This window comes from Panthera leo, chromosome A1 (genome assembly GCF_018350215.1).
Source record: "Panthera leo isolate Ple1 chromosome A1, P.leo_Ple1_pat1.1, whole genome shotgun sequence".
NCBI classification, from domain to species: Eukaryota; Metazoa; Chordata; class Mammalia; order Carnivora; family Felidae; genus Panthera; species Panthera leo.
Window position 1 is genome coordinate 199,527,676 of NC_056679.1, and position 22,254 is coordinate 199,549,929.

General features: G+C 40.2%; 1 protein-coding gene across 4 annotated transcripts; it reads left to right on the plus strand.

Annotated features, from left to right (window-relative positions):
• The first annotated feature begins 784 nt into the window (after window positions 1-784).
• MOCS2 (molybdenum cofactor synthesis 2) lies at window positions 785-21,680 on the plus strand. Of its 4 annotated transcripts, XM_042950130.1 has the most exons (7): window positions 785-854; window positions 1,051-1,223; window positions 2,229-2,350; window positions 17,315-17,442; window positions 17,962-18,112; window positions 18,855-18,978; window positions 21,563-21,680. In XM_042950130.1, exons 2-7 carry the CDS (start codon window positions 1,206-1,208, stop codon window positions 21,629-21,631), a joined length of 612 nt encoding a protein of 203 aa, XP_042806064.1. In that variant the 5' UTR covers window positions 785-854; window positions 1,051-1,205; the 3' UTR covers window positions 21,632-21,680. The 4 variants fall into 4 exon arrangements, with proteins under 4 accessions (XP_042806064.1, XP_042806058.1, XP_042806082.1 ...); XM_042950124.1 differs by lacking the exon at window positions 785-854 and having other exon boundaries at window positions 888-1,223; XM_042950138.1 differs by lacking the exons at window positions 785-854; window positions 1,051-1,223 and adding an exon at window positions 3,531-3,684 and having other exon boundaries at window positions 2,264-2,350.
• Window positions 21,681-22,254: the final 574 nt, after the last annotated feature.

Here is a 22,254-nt window from a genome sequence, read left to right on the forward strand (position 1 = left end):
TGAGTTTTTGCAGATTTAGGAGTATTAGGCTGTGGCCTTTTACAACACCCACGTGGCTCTATGCACCATTTTGGGTCATGCTTTTATTCTCAGCCTCTTTTAGATATTGCACCATCCTCTGGCATTAGATTTCACAGAGAAGTCTAAGGCGCTTGTCGTCATTCCCCTGTTTTCTGGTTTAGCAACTTTACAGGAATATATGTTGGTGTTAGTTCTTGTCAATTTGTCCTGCTGTGGACTACCACCTGGTATCTCCAGCCTCATTTTCAATACTTCCTTGCAGGGGGCTTGCCCACCTTGCCAACTGTTTGTCCTTCTATGACCTCATGATGCTGCTCTATATCCCTCTGACTTGGCACAGGTTAATGAAATTCCCTCATCCCTACCCTTACTCTGCCATTCTCTGCTACTTATTCTAGTTGATTTAGCTCAAGCATGCTTTCTCGTGAAGATTTCTAGACTACATTTCTCAGGTTACCAGCCACCTTCCCCTTTCCACCCCCATGAAATGTTACATGTACCCCTGGCATTACTTTTGGTACACTGAGTTACCATTAATGGTTAATGACTGTGTCACATCCAGCACTGTGAGTTCCAAGGGGAGGGGCGCCTTATAGCCACAAAACTATGTAAGCGGTTTAAAACAGAGATCTTGTTGATTAAAAAAAAAAAAAATTGGAAAGGTTGAATGGATACATGGCAATTGGACACATTACTGAGCAGCTAGTAAACCGTAAAAGTGTAAATCTGATACAGTTCGAATACTCTCATAAGCTGAATGCTATGCCTTTAAGGGACATTAATCGTATACCGGACGTCGGGGTAGATAACGGGTGTCAAAGTCAAACCTACAGGTGAGTGAGTGGGAAAGCCAACTTTCCCAGGTGACAAGTGTCCAGTATAGTCCGGTGTTTGCTCTCCCGCACCTCGGCCTCTCATCTAAGAAGATGAGTTTGAACGGCCAGCCCTTCCCCCATTTGGTGATACCTACAATTGAAGCTCGCCACCTCTCCCCACCAGCGAGTAACAATTGAATTTTTCTTTAAGCAGTCCGCGGCCCCAACGCAGGAAGGCGAACAGTAGCGGAGGGATTGTTTTGCGCATGCCCTGTAGGGGCGGAAAGAGCCGTCAGGTTGCGCCTGCGCTCTCAGTCGACTTTACTCCGCCTCCGCGGCCGCGGTACCGATTCAGGGAATCCTGGCGGAATGGTGTTGCGGTGCCAGGTAAGGGTGGGCGCCCTCCCAGATGCATGAGCCCCCTTTTCTTCCCTTCACAGACCCGGCCCTGCTCAGCCGGATCCCTACCGAAACCACCTTGGTCGAATCTTACGTCCAGGGTCGCAACCACCACCACCAGTGTGGCCCCGCCGGGCTTCGGAGGCTTTGCTTGGGCTACCTTAACGAAGGTCAAGTTCTCTCCGCGAACTCTTGGTCTCCGAGGTGCCGGCGTTAGAGGTTTCTAAAGGCACCCTCAGAACCTTTGCCTCCATGCTTCTCATATTATACGTTTTGGCGAAGACAGTTTTCAAATTAAAAATGGACTTAACTGAGAATTCTTGTAAAAAGAAAAAAAGGGGCTTCATATAAGCATTTGCAAGCCTCTGATTATTTCATAGAGAAAAATTTGCACAGTGGAACAGGTGGGTCATTTTACTTGGCCAGATTTCTTAGATACCAGGCTGACGGCATAGGTTTCTCCTAGGAAATACCAATTTATCTTGTATTTCAAACCCACCTGCTTTTACAAATGTCCGGGTTTGTATGTTATATAACTTAATCCTTTGCAGCTGGGGTCAGTGTAATGTGGACTTGAATCAAAGGTCCTATGACAACTGTGAAAGACGTGTCTCGCTTTTTTTTGTTATTTATTTGTGTAATTTATCGCTTGACTCAGACATCTGTTCACCACTAAGGGTTTATAAAAGGTGCTATAATTTTATGTGGAATAAAGACTAACTTCATGGTTTTTAAGAAGATACCGTTAGGGTTTTAGTTGTGGCAAGCTTACATTCATAAAACTAAAAATCATCTGGAAATCAATCTGAATTGTGCTTAAAACATAAAGAGTTTTCAAAATTTGAACTTGTAGTTATACTAACATTTTTATGGATGATTTAATTTTCTCTAACTGAAAATTGGTCTTTGATTCAAGTGATTGGAAAGCAATAGAGCCCACCGAGACAGAAAAGGTCTATTATGGTTATTAAAGGCATTTTCTCTCCTTTTCAGGTTGAAGTGTTGTATTTTGCAAAAAGTGCTGAAATTGCAGGAATTCGCTCTGAGACTATTTCTGTGCCACAAGAAATAAAAGCATTGCAGCTGTGGAATGAGATAGAAGCACGACATCCTGGGTAGTTAAAAATTTTAGAATGCTTATGATTAACAATTTTTAAATATTTAAGAATGAGTAAATGATTAGAGAAAAAAAGCTGATTTTTATTTCCATGCACAATTCAGAAAGGGTCATTAGTTGTATTTTTCTGCAACTACTCCAAAAATCTTAAATTCTGGTATCTAAAAATGCATAATTTTTTAAGGTTAAAGGTATTTTACTAAAAAATCCACAGTGAGCTGGGATACTGCCAAAGGGACATGGTTATATTTGCTTATATAATTTACAAAATACTAAAAATGTGGATTCTGCATTTTTATAACATTAAATGAAATTGTTACAAATTAGGTTGAAAACGTGTGCTTTGAATTTTATGTCCTGCCCCTTCTTTAGAGAACTCAAAGTAGAAATTTCTAAGATAAAAGAAAAATGAAAGATCACAGACCTTAGCTACTGTTGAATTTGAGTTTTTGCAATGTTTAATATTTTTCTGGTTCTTGAAAATGTGTAATTTACTGCTGTGGTTCCTACCTCAAGTTCTTTTTGCAACAAAATGTAATTACAGCTTATTTAAAGGTGTTCTAGGAATATTTTGTCATTTAAGTCTGTATAGATTTTTAACTAGGAAGTCTTAGTGTAATGTAGAAGATACTCCAAGTGTGGGTTTATAAGAGAAAATTACTTCTTGATCTCATGTCTTTTAACTTGCTCTGAAAGTGTCCTGATAATCATTGAAATGAGGTGGGGCTTCTGTTCTGCTTTACTTTTAACCTTTTACCTCTTGAGAGACACCTGGTTTTGTAGGAAAATTCTGAGATACACTTAGTATACTTGTATACTCAGAAGATCTCCTGGGGAGGGCACGTACTGATTAGAAAATTTCTTCTTCTCTCTCTTTTTTTTTTGACCTGGTCTCAATGTTGTCTAGTCTAGTATTTTGGGGGGAGGGGGGTTTGTTTAACTCCCCAAGGCACATAACCTCCATTAAAGAATTGTTAGCATTTTACTGTGTGCTTTGTGGTGAATAAGTAGGTTCTTCAGTGAGTATGTACTTTCTCTGCAGAGTGTGAATTGGCTTAATTAGTAACTTTGCAGGTGATGCCTCGTGAAGTAATATTTATGGCTATTTTTAGTTGCAGCTGAAGAGATTGGGGATGTAACACTGCATTGATACTTCTAATTAGCTTTTTCCCCTTCAGATTGGCTGATGTCAGAAATCAGGTGATATTTGCTGTCCGTCAAGAATATGTCGAGCTTGGAGATCAACTCCTCCAGCTTCAGTCAGGAGATGAAATTGCCATTATCCCCCCCATTAGTGGAGGGTAGTGCTCTTGAGCCACTTGGGTGTGTGAGGTATGTTTTTCTTAACCAGTCTTGTGGAGAAGGATCACAAAGACGATAGTATACTCTTGGTAAGTCTGCCTACACCAATAAAGAGTTGGTGCAGACAGACCTGTGCATACCTGCCTTTCATCTCTGCATCTGTTCTCTTGTAAGCACTTTAATATAAAGTCAGTTTGATATGTTCATTCTGTTGAATTCAGATGGTTTATGGAAACTATATTATGTGTCAGGCACAGTGCTGGATGCTGGAGTATTAATATTCCTATTTTGCAGGAAGGAAAACTGAAATTCAGAGAAGTTAAAAAACTTGTCTACACTCACATAGCTAAGAGGTGGCAGAGCCAACATTTGATTTCAGATTATTGGATTCTCTGTACTTTTTCACAAAGATGCTTATTAATCGAGGAAAATAGCCCTTTTGGGCACAGAGAAATGTAGAAAAATTGCATGGCCAGAAAGTGAAAAGATCACTGTGCTTAGTAAGAAAGCTTACCATTTTCCAGGTAGAAAGAAACAGCTTTATTATGATAGCTGTGTTGCAAGTAGCTCTGGGATCCATTGCGTCTTGCCATCTTTACAAATAATCTAGAAATTAATGATTATCTTCAATTAAAGAGTTTTGGCGAGTTAGGAATGAAAGAAAGCTTTCTTAGTTTAATGGGGCTTTTCTCCAGAGTCAAGAGTAAATACCATACTCATTGGCAAAATCTTGGCCTCACTAAAGAACGAAGCGTACCCAGGATGCCAGTTTTTTTTTTTCCACCTGTTTTTTTCTCCACTTTGCTGGAGAGCAGTGCCCCAAAAGGTGAGGAATATATATTGCAAAGCAAATTGCCCACAATACTGATAAAGACTGGATCTTTCTTAGTCCTACTGTTTGGAAATAATGGAATTTCTTGATATGTATCTCAGTTTTACTTGGAAACTGGTCGCCATATCACTACCATGATTTTAGAAAAATCCCATTTTTCAGAGTTTGGAATTTATTCAGAAACTGTATGCTGCCATTAAACTGTGTGTGTGTGTGTGTATGTATGTGAGAAAGAGAGATGGGAGTTCTCTGGAAATAGGAAGATTACTTAACAGCATTGTGTATTGTTTGAAGGTGTCTGAAAGGATTTGTGACATGGTTTTATTTATTTTTTAATATAATTTATTGTCAAATTGACTAACATATTAGTGTGTAAAGTGTGCTCTTGGTTTTGGGGGTAGATTCCCATGGTTCATTGCTTACACACAACACCCAGTGCTCATCCCAACAAGTGCCCTCCTCAGTACCCATCACCCATTTTCCCCTGTCCCCCAACCCCCCATCAACCCTAAGTTCTCTGTATTTAAGAGTCTCTTACACTTTGTATAAGAGGGAGTCCCTCTCTCTCTCTCTATTTTTTCCCCTTCTCTTCCCCCAAGATGTTCAGTTAAGTTTCTCAAGATCCATATATAAGTGAAAACATATGACATCTGTCTCTGAGTGATGTATTTTACTGCGCATAATAGCCTCCAGTTACATCCACGTTGCTGTAAATGGCATGATTTCACTCTTTCTCATTGCTAAGTAGTATTCCATTGTATATATAAACCACATCTTCTTTATCCATTCATCAGTTGATGGACATTTGGGTTCTTTCCATAATTTGGCTATTGTTGAAAGTGCTGCTATAAACATTGGGGTACATGTGCCCCTATGAATGACACTCCTGTATCCTTTGGATAAATTCCTAGTAGTGCTATTGCTGGGTCATAAGGTAGTTCTATTTTTAATTTTTTGAGGAACCTCCACACTGTTTTCCAGAGCGGCTGCACCAGTTTGCATTCCTACTAACAGTGCAAGAGGGTTCCCGTTTTTCCACATTCTCGCCAGTATCTGTTGTTTCCTGAGTTGTTAATGTTAGCCACTCTGACCGTTGTGAGGTGGTATCTCAGTGTGGTTTTGATTTCTTTTTCCCTGATGATGAGTGACATTGAGTGTCTTTTCATGTGTCTATTGGCCATCTGGATGTCTTTGAAAAAGTGTCTACTCATGACTTCTGCCCATTTCTTCGCTGGATTGTTTTTTGGGTGTTGAGTTTGGTAAGTTCTTTATAGATTTTGGATACTAACCCTTTATCCAGTATGTCATTTGCAAATATCTTTTCCCATTCCGTTGGTTGCCTAGTTTTGTTGATTGTTTCCTTTGCAGTGCAGAAGCTTTTTGTTTTGTTGAGATCCCAATCTCAACATTTTTGCTTTTAATTCCCTTGCCTTTGGAGATGTGTTGAGCAAGAAATTGCTGTGGCTGAGGTCAGAGAGGTTGTTTCAAGCTTTCTCATTTAGGGTTTAGATGGTTTCCTGTCTCACATTTAGGTTTTTCATCCATTTTGAGTTTATTTTTGTGTATGGTGTCACAAAGTCGTCTAGTTTCATTCTTCTGCATATTGTCCAGTTAGTTCTCCCAGCACCATTTATTAAAGAGACTGTCTTTTTCCATTGGCTACTCTTTCCTGCTTTGTCAAAGAATAGTTGGCCATACGTTTGTGGGTCCAATTCTGGGGTTTCTATTCTATTCCATTTGTCTATGTGTTTGTTTTTGTGCCAATACCATACTGTCTTGGTGATTACAGCTTTGGGGTAGAGGCTAAATTCTGGGATTGTGATGCCTCCTGCTTTGGCTTTTCTTTTTCAATATTACTTTGGCTATTCAGGGTCTTTTGTGGTTCCATACAAATTTTAGGATTGTTTGTTCTAGCTTTGAGAAGAATACTGGTGCAATTTTGATTGGGATTGTATTGATTGTGTAGATTGCTTTGGGTAGTATTGACATTTTAACAATATTTATTCTTCCAGTTCATGAGCACAGAATGTTTTTCCATTTCTTTGTGTCTTCTTCAGTTTCCTTCATAAGTTTTCTATGGTTTTAGCATGCAGATTTTTTATATCTTTGGTTAGGTTTATTCCTAGGTATTTTATGGTTCTTGGTACAATTGCAAATGGGATCAATTTCTTGATTTCTCCTTCTGTTGCTTCATTATTGATGTGAAGAAATGCAACCGATTTCTCTACTTTGATTTTGTACCCCATGACTTTGCTGAATTCGTGTATCAGTTCTAGCAGCCTTTTGGTGGTCTTTCAGTTTTCCATATAGAGTATCATGTCTTCTGCAAAAAGTGAAAGTTTGACTTCTTGTTTGCCAATTTTGATGCCTTTTGTTTCATTTTGTTGTCTGATTGCTGAGGCTGGGACTTCCAACAATATGCTAAACAACAGCGGTGAGAGTAGACATCCCTGTCATGTTCCTGATCTCAGGGGGAAAGCTCTCAGTTTTTCACCATTGAGGATGATATTGGCTGTGGGCTTTTCATATATGGCTCTACGATATTTAGGTGTGTTTCTTCTATCCCTACTTTCTTGAGGGTTTTTATGAAGAAAGATGCTATATTTTGTAAAATGCTTTTTCTGCATCTATTGACAGGATCATATGGTTCTTATCCTTTCTTATACTAATGTGATGTATCACATTGATTGATTAGCGAATATTGAACCAACCCTGCAGCCCAGGAATGAATCCCACTTGATCATGGTGAATAATTCTTTTTACATGCTGTTGAATTCAATTTGCTAGTATCTTGTTAAGGTTTTTTTGCATCCATGTTCATCAGGGATATTGGCCTGTAATTCTCCTTTTTTGTGGGGTGTCTGTCTGGTTTGGGAATCAAGGTAATGCTGGCTTCATAGAATGAGTCTGGAAGTTTTCCTTTTGTTTCTATTTTTTGGAACAGCTTGAGAAGGATAGGTATTAACTCTGCTTTAAATAAACTCGGGTAGAATTCCTCTGGGAAGCCCTCTGGCTCAGGACTGTTATTTGTTGGGAGATTTTTGATAACTGATTCAATTTCTTCACTAGTTATGGGTCTGTTCAAATTTTCTATTTCTTTTTGAGGTTTGGTAGTGTGTGGGTGTCTAGGAATTTGGCCATTTCTTCCAGGTTGTCATAGTATTCTCTGATAATTGCTTGTATTTCTGAGGGATTGGTTGTGATAAATCCATTTTCATTCATGATTTTATCTGTTTGGGTCCTCTGTCTTTTTTTAGAAGTCTGGCTAGGGATTTATCAACTTTGTTTATTTTTTCAAAAACCAGCTCTTAGTTTCATTGATCTGTTCTACTCTTTCTTTGGATTCTATATTGTTTATTTCTGCTCTGATCTTTATGATTTCTCTTCTGCTGGCCTTGGGGTGTCTTTGTTGTTCTGCTTCTAGTTCCTTTAGGTGTGCTGTTAGATTTTGTATTTGGGATTTTTCTAGTTTCTTGAGATGGCCTGGATTGCAATGTATTTTCCTCTTAGGACTGCCTTTGCTGCATCCCAAAGGGTTTGTACTGTTGCGTTTTCATTTTCATTTGTCTCCATATATTTTTTAATTTCTTTTTTAATTTCCTGGTTGACCCATTCATTCTTCATTTTTTTAAATATGAAATTTATTGTCACATTAGTTTCCATCCAAAACCCAGTGCTCATCCCAACAGGTGCCTTCCTCAATACCCATCACCCACCCTTCCGTCCCTCCCACCCCCCATCAACCCTCAGTTTGTTACCAGTTTTTAAGAGTCTCTTATGTTTTGGCTCCCTCCTTCTCTAACCCCCCCCCCTTTTTTTTCTTTTCTTCCCCTCCCCCACGGTCTTCTGTTTCTCAGGATCCACATAAGAGTGAAAACATATGGTATCTGTCTTTCTCTGTATGACTTATTTCACTTAGCATAACACTTTCCAGTTTCATCCATTTTGCTACAAAAGGCCATATTTCATTCTTTCTCATTGCCACGTAGTATTCCATTGTGTATGTAAACCACAATTTCTTTATCCATTCATCAGTTGATGTACATTTGGGCTCTTTTCATAATATGGCTATTGTTGAAAGTGCTGCTATAAACATTGGGGTACAAGTGCCCCTATGCATCGCACTCCTGTATCCCTTGGGTAAATTCCTAGCAGTGCTATTGCTAGGTCATAGGGTAGATCTATTTTTAATTTTTTGAGGAACCTCCACACTGTTATCGAGAGCAGCTGCACCAGTTTGCATTCCCACCAACAGTGCAAGATGGTGCCCATTTCTCCACATCCTCGCCAGCATCTATAGTCTCCTGATTTGTTCATTTTAGCCACTCTGACTGGCATGAGGTGGTATCTGAGTGTTTTGTATTTTGTGGTATATGAGTGTTTGTATTATGACTTGTATTTCCCTGATGAGGAGCGACGTTGAGCATCTTTTCATGTGCCTGTTGGTCATCTGGATGTCGTCTTTAGAGAAGTGTCTATTCATGTTTTATGCCCATTTCTTCCCTGGATTATTTGTTTTTTGGGTATGGAGTTTGGTGAGCTCTTTATAGATTTTGGATACTAGCCCTTTGTCTGATATGTCATTTGCCAATATCTTTTCCCATTCTGTTGGTTGCCTTTTAGTTTTGTTGATTGTTTCCTTTGCTGTGCAGAAGCTTTTTATCTTCATGAGGTCCCAATAGTTCATTTCTGCTTTTAATTCCCTTGCCTTTGGGGATGTGTCAAGTAAGAAATTGCTGTGGCTGAGGTCAGAGAGGTCTTTTCCTGCTTTTTCCTCTAGGGTTTTGATGGTTTCCTGTCTCACATTCACATCCTTTATCCATTTTGAGTTTATTTTTGTGAATGGTGTAACAAAGTGGTCTAGTTTCATCCTTCTGCATGTTGCTGTCCAGTTATCCCAGCACCATTTGTTAAAGAGACTGTCTTTTTTCTATTGGATATTCCTTCCTGCTTTGTCAAAGGTTAGTTGGCTATACTTTTGTGGGTCTAATTCTGGTGTTTCTATTCTATTCCATTGGTTTCTGTGTCTGTTTTTGTGCCAATACCATGCTGTCTTGATGATTACAGCTTTGTAGTAGAGGCTAAAGTCTGGGATTGTGATGCCTCCCACTTTGGTCTTCTTCAAAATTACTTTGGCTACTCCTGCTTTCTTTTGATTTCCAGTAGCATGATATTTAGTTCTCCATCCCCTCACTTTTAATCTGAAGGTGTCCTCAGGTCTAAAATGAGTCTCTTGTAGACAGCAGATAGTTGGGTCTTGTTTTTTTATCCATTCTGATAACCTGTGTCTTTGGTTGGAGCATTTAGTCCATTTACATTCAGTGTTATTACTGAAAGATCTGAGTTTAGAGTCATTTTGATGTCTGTAGGTTTCATGCTTGTAGTGATGTCTCTGGTACTTTGTGGTCCTTGCAACATGTCACTCACAGAATCCCCCTTAGGATCTCTTGTAGGACTGGTTTAGTGGTGATGAATTCCTTCAGCTTTTGTTTGGGACTTTATCTCTCCTTCTATTCTGAATGACAGACTTGCTGGATAAAGGATTCTCGGCTGCATATTTTTTCTGTTCATCACATTGAAGATTTCCTTCTGGCCTGCCAAGTTTCAGTAGATAGGTCTTCCACTAGTCTTATGGGTCTCCCTTTATATGTTAGAGTGTGTTTATCCGTAGCTGCTTTCAGAAGTTTCTCTTTATCCTTGTATTTTGCCAGTTTCACTATGATATGTCGTGCAGAAGATCGATTCAAGTTACGTCTGAAGGGAGTTCTCTGTGCCTCTTGGATTTCAGTGCCTTTTTCCTTCCCCAGATCAGGGAAGTTCTCAGCTATGATTTGTTCAAGTACACCTTCAGCCCCTTTCTCTCTCTCTTCCTCTTCTGGAATTCCTATTATACGGACATTGTTCTGTTTGATTGCATCACTTAGTTCTCTAATTCTCCCCTCATACTCCTGGATGTTTTTATCTCTCTCTTTCTCAGCTTGCTCTTTTTCCATAATTTTATCTTCTAGTTCACCTATTCTCTCCTCTGCCTCTCCAATCCGAGCTGTAGTCGCCTCCATTTTATTTTGCACCTCATTTGTAGCATTTTTTAGCTCCTCCTATTTCTTAGTCCCTTGATCTCTGTAGCAATAGATTCTCTGCTGTCCTCTATACTTTTTTCAAGCCCAGCGATTACTTTTCTGACTATTATTCTAAATTCTTGTTCCGTTATATTGCTTAAATCGTTTTTGATCAATTCGTTAGCTGTTGCTACTTCCTGGAGTTTCTTTTGAGGAGAATTCTTCCATTTCGTCATTTTGGATAGTCCCTGGGGTGGCGCAGAACTGCAGGGTACTTCCCCTGTGCTGTCTGGAGTAACTTGTGTTGGTGGGCTGGACCACTGTCAGTCCTGCTGTCTGTCCTCAGCTCACTGCTGGGGTCACAGTCAGACTGGTTTGTACCTTATCTTCCCTTCTCCCAGGGGCAGGACTCACTGTGGAGTAGTGTGCCCCCTGTCTGGGCTGCTAGTACACTGCCAGGCTTGTGGTGCTGCTTTGATGGGATTTGGCGTGTTAGCTGGGGTGGATCTGCAAGGTGCACAGGGGTGGGAGGGGCAGGCTTAGCTAGCTTTGGTGTCGGTGGTCACCTGCGGGAAGGGCCCTTCAGCACCTGGAGGGAGGCAGACCCGTCGGAGGGATGGATCCATAGAAGCACAGCATTGGGTGTTTGCTCAGGGCAAGCAAGCTCAGTGATGGGAATTGGTTCCCTTTGGGATTTCGGCTGGGGGGCAAGGGAGATGGCGCTGCCCAGCGCCTTTGTTCCCTGCCGAGCTGAGCTCTGTCTTCCAGGGCTCAACACCTCTCACCCCCGGTGTCCTCTTGCCCTCCCACTCTCTGAGCAGAGCTGTTGACTTATAACATTCCAGATGTTAAGTCCTGCTGGCTGTCAGAACTCATCGAGTCCAGCACCTCTGCTTCTGCAAGCCAGACTTCAGGGGCTCTGCCTTGACAGGTGGGCTGCCCCTCCGCTGCCCGGCTCCCTCCTGCCAGTCCGTGTAGCATGCACCGCTTCTCCATCCTACCCTCTTCCGTGGGCCTCTTGTCTACACTTGGCTCCGGAAAGTCCCTTCTGCCAGTCTTCTGGCGGTTTTCTGGGTTATTTAGGCAGATATGGGTGGAATCTAAGTGATCAGCAAGATGAGGTGAGCCCAGTGTCCTCCTATGCCACCATGTTCACACCCATTCAGTCTTTAGTAGGATGTTCTTTAACCTCCATGTATTTGGAGGTTTTCCAAACTTTTTCCTGTGGTTGATTTCAAGTTTCATAGCGTTGTGATCTGAAAATGTGCATGGTATGATCTCATTTCTTTTATATTTATTGAGGGCTGTTTTGTGATCCAGTATGTGATCTATCTTGGAGAATGTTCTGTGTGCACTCGAGAAGAATGAATATATCTGTCAAGTCCATCTGGTCCAGTGTATCATTTAGGGCCAGTGTTTGTTTATTGATTTTATGTCTGGATGATCTGTCCATTGTTGTAAGTGGAATATTAAAGTCCCCTGCAATTACCACATTCTTACCAATAGGATTGCTTACGTTTGTGATTGTTTTATATGTGTGGGTGCCTCTGAATTGGGTGTATAGACATTTATAATTGTTAGCTCTTCTTGATGGATAGACCCTGTAATTATGATATAATGCTCTTCTTCATCTCTTGTTACAACCTTTAGTTTAAAATCTAGTTTGTCTGACACAAGTATGGCTCCTCCAGCTTTCTTTTGACTTCCAGTAGCATGATAGATGGTTCTCCATTCCCTCACTTTCAATCTGAAGGTGTCCTCAGGTCTAAAATGAGTCTCTTGTAGACAGCAGATAGAGGCCTCTTGTTTTTTTATCCATTCTGATACCCTGTGTCTTTTGATTGGAGCATTTAGTCCATTTACATTCAGTGTTATTATTGATATGAATTTAGAGTCATTGTGTTATCTGTAGGTTTCATGCTTGTAGTGATGTCTTTGGTCCTTTGTGGTCTTTGCATCGTTCCACTCACAGAGACCCCTTAGGATCGCTTGCAAGACTGGTTTAGTGGTCATGAATTCCTTCGGTTTTTGTTTGTCTGGGAAAACCTTTATCTCTCCTTCTATTCTGAATGACCGGCTTGGTGGATAAAGGATTCTTGGCTGCATATTTTTCCTATTCAGCACATTGAAAATTTCCTGCCACTCGTTTCTGGCCAAGTTTCAGTAGATAGGTCTGCTACTGTCCTTACGTGTCTACCCTTATAAGTTAAGGCCCGTTTATCCCTAGCTGCTTTCAGAATTCTCTATCTTTGTATTTTGCCCGTTTCACTATGATATGTTGTACAGAAGATCAATTCAAATTATGTCTGAAGGGAGTTCTCTGTGCCTCCTGGATTTCAGTGTCTGTTTCCTTCCCCAGATTGGGGGAAGTTCTCAGCTATGATTTGTTCAAGTATCCCTTCCACCCCTTTCTCTGTCTCTTCTTTTTCTGGAACTCCTATGATACGGATACGATTACGTTTCATTGATTCAGTTAGTTCTCTAATTCTCCCCTTGTGGTCCAGAATAGTTTTATCTCTTTTTCTCAGCTTCATCTTTTTCCATATTTTTATCTTCTGTTTTACTTATTCTTCTCCCTGCCTCTTCAATCCTCACTGTTACTGCCTCTAGTTTATTTTGCACCTCATTTATAGCAGTTTTAAATTCATCATGAGTATTTTTTAGTTCCTTGATCTCTGCAGCAATAGATTCTCTGCTGTCTTCTATGTTTTTTCAAGCTCAGCGATTAATCTTATGACTATTATTCTAAATTCTTGTTCAGTTATATTGTTTATGTGTTTTGATCGATTCTTCAGCTGTCATTTCTTCCCGGAATTTCTTTTGAGAATTATTCTGTTTCATCATTTTGGCTAGTTTTCTTTTCTTTCTCTCTTTTTATTGATCAAAGTCTATTGTAAATTTCTTTTTTTTTAAATTTTATTTTTAATTTTTTAAAATTTACATCTGAATTACTTACCATATAATGAAACAATGATTTCAGGAGTAGATTCCTTAATGCCCCTTACCCATTTAGCCCATCTCCCCTCCCACAACCTCTTTAGCAACCTTCAGTTTCTTCTCCATATTTATGAATCTCTTCTGTTTTGTCCACCTCCCTGTTTTTATATTATTTTTGTTTCCCTTCTGTTTTGTCTCTTAAAGTCCTCATGTAAGTGAAGTCATATGATTTTTGTCTTTCTCTGACTAATTTCACTTAGCATAATACCCTCCAGTTCCATTCATGTAGTTGCAAATGGCAAGATTTCATTCTTCTTGATTGCTGAGTAATACTCCATTACACACACACACACACACACACACACACACACACACACGCCACCTTTTATTTATCCATTCATCCACTGATGGACATTTGGGCTCTTTCCATACTTTGGCTGTTGTTGATAGTGCTGCTGTAAACATGGGGGTGTCCCTTCGAAACAGCACACCTGTATCCCATGGATAAATGCCTAGTAGTGCAATTGCTGGGTGGTAGGGTAGTTCTATTTTTAGTTTTTTGAGGAACCTCCATACTGTTTTCCAGAGTGGCTGCACCAGCTTGTATTCCCACCAACAATGCAAAAGAGATCCTCTTTCTCTGCATCCTCACCAACATCTGTTGTTGCCTGAGTTGTTAATGTTAGCTATTCTGACAGGTGTAAGGTGGTATCTCATTGTGGTTTTGATTTGTATTTCCCTGATGATGAGTGATGTTGAGCATTTTTTCATGTGTTGGTTGGCCATCTGGATGTCTTCCTTGGAGAAGTGTGTATTCACATCTTTTGCCCATTTCTTCACTGGATTAGTTGTTTTTTGGGTGTTGAGTTTGATAAGTTCTTTATAGATTTTGGATACTAACCCTTTATCTGATATGTCATTTACAAATATCTTCTCCCATTCTGTCGATTGCCTTTTAATTTTGCTGATTGTTTCCTTCGCTGTGCAGAAGCTTTTTATTTTGATGAGGTCCCAGTAGTTCATTTTTGAATTTTGGCTAGTTTTCTGTCCCTTGTGTGTTTTAAAAACTTGTTATGTGTCCTGCACCTGTGAGCACTACTATATTAAAGAGGGATCATACATTATCCAGGGCCTGGTCCTTCAGGAGCTGTTTTTTGGAGTGTTAATTGCTCTCTCTTGTTGTGACTCTGGTTGCTTTTTCTCCCTACTCGTAGTGATCCTTTGGACCCTCCACCAGGTGTGTGCTTTGATTTGTTCGTTGAAGTAGCCCTCGAAAAGAAAACAAAGAAACAAATACAAAAAGAAAAAACATCAGCTATAGCAAAACAACGGGGTTGAGGCATTGTTGATGGAAGAGGTCTTATCCCATACAAAGAGAGAAATGACAGCGGCGGGGAAGAAGAAAAGAAAAGTGAGCAGGCAGAGAAACTCTACAGCTTATTCCAGAGAGAGAGGAAAATAAAGAGATATAGAACAAGTATAAAGAGAATAGATTAAATATGTCTGCTTAGGTAAACCAATAACCAGAATAACCAGACTACAGGAGAGAAGAAGTGAGAAGGAGAAAAGGAAGAAAAATAAATAAAATATATAATATATACATATATAATAAGAATTGTCCAAGAATTAAATCAGGCAGTGCAATGCCGCTGGGTGCCTTGGAACTGGTGGCAGTGCTGATCTGGAGGAGCAGCCCTCTGGTTTGTTAGTGTCAATCCCGCTTTGGTAGGTACACAGTTACCAGGTATGGAGGGGCATGGTTTGGTGTAGGCACCTCCGGCCTCCACTGTGGGGCCCGCAGACCCATCCCCGAGGACCCATCTTGGTGGTGATGGCGAGAAAAATGGCGACACCACAGTCTCCGCTCCATCGTCCGGCTGTCCCAAACCACTCTGTTCAGACCATGTTTGCAGTGCTGCAGGCACGAACAAGGCAGTTTGTTCTCCTCCCCCGACCCCATGCCTCCCTGGCGCTCGGCTGGGACTTAAACCTCGATGTTTTACAGATTCTCTCTCCATACACCTGGGATCTGGGGAAGTGCCACTCGGTGCCACCGATATATGGCTTATGGCTGGTGGGCGCAGGCAGTCTTTGTCCTTTGAAAGGTTATATACCTTCTTCCCACAGCACTCCAGGAAGGGGATTGCTTTCTCCCGCTGCGGACTGTGCCTCTGAACTAGCTACTGAGCCTGGGAAAAGCCCCACGGTTAGAGATTGGATCTTTCTCCCTCCCGGTCTGTGGTTTTTCTCTTGTTTAGATATAGTCCTAGGCTTCGCCAGCCTCTGTTTCTCTTCCCTTTGTCTCTCCGCAGAAAGGGATCCCTTCCCTCCATGCCTACACGGCCTGTTTTATCTCTTCCAGTTTGCAGTCATGCATCTGTGGCCTGCCAGGTTGTCCCCGTGGGTCCCTGGAGACATCTTTGTCACTCTGCAGCCCTGACTCTTGGAATTCGAAGTCCTTTGGCCTTAACGCTGCTGTGTTTGAGAGACAAGGGAACTTTGGGTCCCCCTACTACTACACCATGTTGGATCCCCTCCCTAACATGTGGTTTTAGAATCCACATCCTTACAGAATCAAAGTGGTAGGAATTTAGTATCGTTTGACGTTCACAGACCATGTTCATGTTACATGTAAGTTATTGTAAGAAGCTCAGGTGCCATGTACAGGAGGTTGAAACATCCTGGAACCCAGTGGAATGTGAATATTTGTGCTTTTCTTTCTTTCCAGTAGCTGGAAGTATAGGGAAAAAGACATTGGATTTAGTGGGATTCCTTGGTTGGAACCACATTGAAGGAGTGCTTAACTCCCCTGAGCCTTCTCTCTCTTGCCTTTCATTGTGAATGAAATCCCACAGGATTTATGATTATATCCAGACTCCTCATCCGGCAAGACCCGGCCCACGTGCCCACCCTCAGCCCATCTGTTCTCTCCCTCACATCCTGAGCTCCAGCCTCCCTGCAGGTTCTGGAGGCTTTGTATTTGCCATTCCCTGTCTCTGCCTGGGGGTCTGTTCTTCTGTTTCTTTACAGGCTGCTTTCTTTCAGGTCTCACCTCTCTATAGTATGTCTTCAGAAAGGCTTTCTTTGACCCTCTTAAATAGCCCCTTCCCCAGCACCCATGCTCTGTCTCAGAACCCTGTTTATTTTTATAAGTTACCCCTATTTATATTTTTTGTTTATTGCTTTGTTTCTCCCATTCCCATATAGGTGCCCTGAGCGCAGGAGGCAGGTTTTTTGTTCCCTGGTCCTTGTCTAGTGTGTGGGGTTAGTCACTTAGTGAGAATGTAATAGATGCTTGATAAATGAAATGAGAAATGCATGGCAGAGGACTTTGTAGGACATCTGGTGATAGGCACGCAGTTCATTTCCTTATTTCCTCCATTACTTAACTAGGATTATGCCCGGTTATGAAATGAACTGAGTTCCTGTGGAGTCACCATTGCTTCTGTTCTCCCTCTCTCCCTTTTGGATAAAGAAAAAACCAGTCCTAGGTGTAGTGCATGGTGATGTAGTGATCAGAGGTGATATGTGTGTGTGGCTGAAGGTGTCGATGTCTGACCTATACCACGATAGGAGATAAGAGTAGCAATTCCAGAATTTGCAATAAAGTGGCATATGAGGTAGATTACAGTTCCTTTTATATATCCTGCTTGATTCATTGGGGATATTTATAAATATGTTGAGTTTTGCTAAAATTTTACACTTGTTTTTATCATTCAGTTCAAACCATGACTTCTATCACATCTAATGTACAAAAAATATAAATTGAAACACAGTTGAGTTGGGTGTTTTGCCTGTAGTACCAATGTTAAGGTTTGTTAATATCTTCCAGGAAAGATATGAATGAAATTGAAGAGAAATCTAAAGATATAATAAAATTCACTGCTGAGAAACTCTCCATAGATGAAGTCTCACAGTTGGTGGTTTCTCCACTCTGTGGTGCAGTATCCCTGTTTGTAGGTAAGTTGTGATTTTCACAGTGTGGGTTGACTGCATAAGACAATAGAAATCAGCAAGTGTTTTCCATGTTCAGTGTTAATAGAGGATTTTAAGATACTAAGAGCAGTAACCCATGGTGGGTAGACACTTTTTAATTTTTATTCAGATTCAAACCAACCTGTGTTAAAGGCATTAAAAGAGTAGAATAAGAGTCATTATTTTCAGGGAGAATTCTGTATGTTCCAAATATTGAGGGGAAAAAATGGTGGTGATACTAACTTAATGATAGTCCTGGGAGCATAATGTTTCCCATCCTGGTTTGTCCTATGAGTATTTTTGATATGTTTGCCTCATTAGCGACATTGTATTTCCTCATCTTTATGATAATTATTTTTTGGTTTTCTAACCAAATGTTTGTTTTTAGAAAATTTGAAAGCAATTCGTAGGCAAATTGGTGTGCTGCTGAAATAATCCTTTTTTCTATTAATGTGTTATTTCTATTGTAAGGAAACCTTAATATTTTTCTTTCTTTTTTTTTAGGGACTACAAGAAATAACTTTGAAGGGAAAAAAGTCATTAGCTTAGAATATGAAGCATATCTACCAATGGCGGAAAATGAAATCAGAAAAATTTGTAGTGACATTAGGCAGAAATGGCCAGTCAAACACATAGCAGTGTTTCATAGACTTGGGTATGATTTCCTTTAGCAATTAAATAGTTAATTGCATTTGTTTTCCATCATTGTGCGATTTTAATTCTGGAATCTTCTGTAGGAATCCTATATTAGCATGAGAGGAAGGTTTGTGTATTATTCTGGCAGACAGGCAGACAGTGGATAGCACCTCAAGGGCTGTTTGTTTCATTGTAACATCTGGAGAGTGCCTGATGCTAAAACAAAGTCCAAATGTGCCAAACTCTAAAAAGCCTTGTGCAGAACAAGGCCTGTGCTAATGTGTGCTAAAGTCCTTGAGGCCTTTTAAGAATTGTTTTATAGTCTGGACTCTATTTGTATGATAAGTCTGTTAATAGATTTTTTTTTAATGTAGTGCCTTTGAAGGTCATTAAATTAGTTGCCTGTTTATACCACTAAGAAGAGTGGAGTTCTAGACTTTAAAAAGAGCCCAGCAATTGAGACTCCATTTCTGTTATATTACATTAGTTGTTATTTTGTTATTAAAAACTAAATTTCATCAATTCTATTCTTTAATATTTGTTTCTATTTAATATACTAACAAATTAGGCACAACCTCAACATCCCCTCTGCTGAATGCAAACGGGATAAATTACTGTTTTTTAATTAACCTGAAGTTTAAAGTAGAACTGGATATTTAGTTGTAAGAATGCTTTGCTGGAATTTTTTTTTCATGTGTTTAATATCCTTTAACATGTGGATTCAGAAGAGATGGCAATTTTTCTTCTTCATTTTGTTAAAGTTTAGTTCCAGTGTCGGAAGCAAGCATTATCATTGCTGTGTCCTCGGCCCATAGGACTTCATCCCTTGAAGCTGTGAGCTATGCCATTGATACTTTAAAAGCCAAGGTGCCCATATGGAAAAAGGTAAGGAAATATCTAATTTTGCCATTTGGACATGGTTTTTCTCACAAATTGTTTAAAAGATAAGGAATGAGATTACATGTAGAACTTGTATTCTAGGGTCTTCCCTGACTCTATAGAATTGTGTTTTCTTTATCTGAAATAGTATTTATGTAATATCTCCTTTCCAAAGTTTGTTAAGCATGAAAAGTACATGCCCCAAAGAAATGCATGGCACAGATTAGGCCTCAATAGTTGGTAACAATTGGAATTTCTTGTCTGGACTTTTCCATTGGTTCATATATGAATTCATTCACTTTGGATTAGAATTCCCTTGAGTTAGTCCTGTGGAGAGTGATAATAATGCACAGCTGTTCAGCAATAGGTAAACAAGATTTCTCGAGGCAAAAGAGCAAGCAACATTCTAGAATTTCTTAGGAAAAAAGAGTGGGGTATTGCCTCTTTGGAGAAAATGCATAGTGAGTGGATTTTCAGACATAAATAGGAAATTCTAGTTTGTTTTCTGTCAACACATCAAACCAATCAGTAAGAGTGAATCTCTGGTTAAAGAGGACATTCTGAAGGGATGAAAAGACCCAACTCCTTAAGTTCTTCCATGGTGTAGTAACAGTAACAGTGGGGTTGTTCTGAACTCTCAAACTTGTAATTGCCTTTAAGAGTCTAGAATTGCCCACAGCATTTTGGCTGGGTAGCAGAGCCAAGGAGGGAATTAACGTCTCAGATCAGAGGGCAGAGCGTGTCTTTCCTAGGAGCCTGCTGGCTCCGTTTGTGGTAGAGATGAACAAATTGGACTCTTACACAGGACCTATGAAACCCAGTGACCATGTTTTCTGAACAAAAACTGAAACTGGGGTGCCTGGGTGACTCAATTGGTTAAGCGACCAGCTTCGGCTCAGGTCATGTTCTCACAGTTCGTGAGTTCGAGCCCTGCATCGGGCTCTGTACTGACAGCTCAGAGCCTGGAGCCTGCTTCTGATTCTGTGTCTCCCTCTCTCTCTGCCCCTTCCCTGCTCATGCTCTGTCTCTCTCTCAAAAATAAAGATTAAAAAAAATTTTGAAATGAATAAAAACTGACACCTGTTCTTATAAGGGGATACTTTGGGATTTGAAGATAGGATTTGTGACAGAAAACAGTCTCTGTGAAGCTCAGCTGTATGGTGGCTTTGCTTTGAACAAAGCTGCCACCATTTTGATAGACTACATGAGGCAGTCTCCTGAATAGAGTGAGTCAGGGAGAGCATTCTCCATTGAGTTGTGAATCTGGGTGGCAGAGGTAGCTTTTTTTTTTTTAATTAATTATAATTTAATTTAATTTTTTCAGATAGTACAAGCAGGGGAGAGGGAAAGAAGAGAACCTTTTTTTATTTTTTAAATGTTATTTATCTTGAGAGAGAGAAAGAACACATGCATAGGGGAGGGACAGAGAAGGAGAGAGAGAGAGAGAGAGAGAAAGAGAAAGAGAAAGAGAGAAAGAGAATATCCTAAGCAGGCTCTGTGCTGTCAGCGCAGAACCCAACAATCCATGAGAGCATGATCTGAGCTGAAATCAAGAATCAGATGCTTAACCTGCTGAGCCACCCAGGTGGCTTAAGAGAGAATCTTAAGCAGGATTCATGCTTAGTGCGGAACCCAACGTGGGACTTGATCCCATGACCCTGGGATCATGATCTGAGCCCAAATCAGAAGTCGAACACTCAACCACCTGAGTCATCAGGCACCCCAGTAGCTCTCCTTACCAAGGAGAAAGAATGGACAGCCTGCCCATAGAAAGTAGATGAGAGAGTAGGTCCCTGGAATAAGAGGGTGGGCAGGATTGGGGCATCCTCTCATCTTTATACTTCAAGGTCTAGCTGAGCTTTCTGTTTACTTTTCTGTCTGTAGAGGTTGAGAGGGTATATACAGTGTTCAGAGGAAGGTCAAATTTGGATTTCTGTCCCTCAGAAATAGGATTTGACTGGAGATTGAGAAGAAAGATTGATACATTCTTATTCCCCTCCCTTCCGAGTATCATCTCAGTTTGTGTCGGGTTCTAGTCCCACCTGTGCTTTGAGATCATTGGTGAAATAGCCGGGTAGGCAGGTAGGTGGGGCACACACTTACAAAGCAATTGTCAATTGTCTCTAGGGTAGAGCCCAAACCTGCTTAAGAACTTCTGTGGGTGGTCACTTAATTTCATACCTAGTGGAAATATCCCATCAGCCTGTGGAAAAGCAAATATAGAAATGCTGAAGTAGATGTGTTTGGAAAGAAAAAAGTGTTTAAAATTATTAAAGACCTTGCATCTTCCCTGTGTAACCTTGCTCAGGCTGTCTCCTGACATGGTCCCAAATGGAATTGTTTATTCCATTCTGTGGTTGTACCTTGCCTTGTTAAGTCTTCATGTCAGTGTTTCTCCCACTGGATTGGGGTCTTTAAGTGGAGGGAACAGATTTATTCAGTTTTCTCCTTTCAGTGCCTCAAACAAATATTTATTGGATTGTTGGAAGAGTAGCAGATTTAACTAGATTCATTTGCCTGAATTTTTCTGATGCAGTTGAATTTGTGAAGCCACTCTGTTTTGAATACCTGTTATGGTTCTGTTTTTCAGGAAATGTATGAAGAATCATCATCATCTTGGAAAAGAAACAAAGAGTGCTTTTGGACAGCCAGTGATTAATTCACACATTTTTTTTTTAGAGAACTAAAATTAAACTTGGTAAACTGTCTTTAATCACATTTTGATTTTTCTTTTCTAGAAGTTAAGCTAGTTTACTGAAACACAGTCTCTTGTGTTACACCAGTGGGACAAAAGGGAGAAAAAAAAAATGAGTGTTAGGATGAAGGCTTATGCAGGAGCCACAGATAGAGGAAAGACTTTAAGGAAAAAATGGTAGAGTAAATTTAAATGTGAGGAAAGATGCCTGTGGTAGACATACCATTCCATGAAGTAGGAAATTTAAATTACTTATATTTTTTTTTCAATGAGAAGCAAAATGAAAGCATTTTATTTTCTTTGAAAGTAATAGATGGTCAGTGAGTGAAATATTTTGTGATTTTGTGGATATTTTTGTCCTTTGGATATGATGTTAGAGTTCTAGTATATTTCAGTTTATTGTGAGAAGTAGTGGTCAAGAAGCCAGTAGTTTGAGTCTTGATCTCAAATCCTTGAATGAACCTGTTGGAGAATTTGAAAACAGATTCTTAGATGTCTCTCGAATCTAGCTGCTACTTCTGAATCCCACTGCCGCAACTCTCGTCCAAGCCACCGCTCCATTTCTCTTGGACCGTTGTTGTGGCCCT

Coding starts and splice junctions, on each gene's coding strand:
- MOCS2 (XM_042950130.1), top strand. Junction 2,351..17,314: donor ATAGAAGCACGACATCCTGG/GTAGTTAAAAAT, acceptor AATATCTTCCAG/GAAAGATATGAATGAAATTG. Junction 17,443..17,961: donor TGCAGTATCCCTGTTTGTAG/GTAAGTTGTGAT, acceptor CTTTTTTTTTAG/GGACTACAAGAAATAACTTT.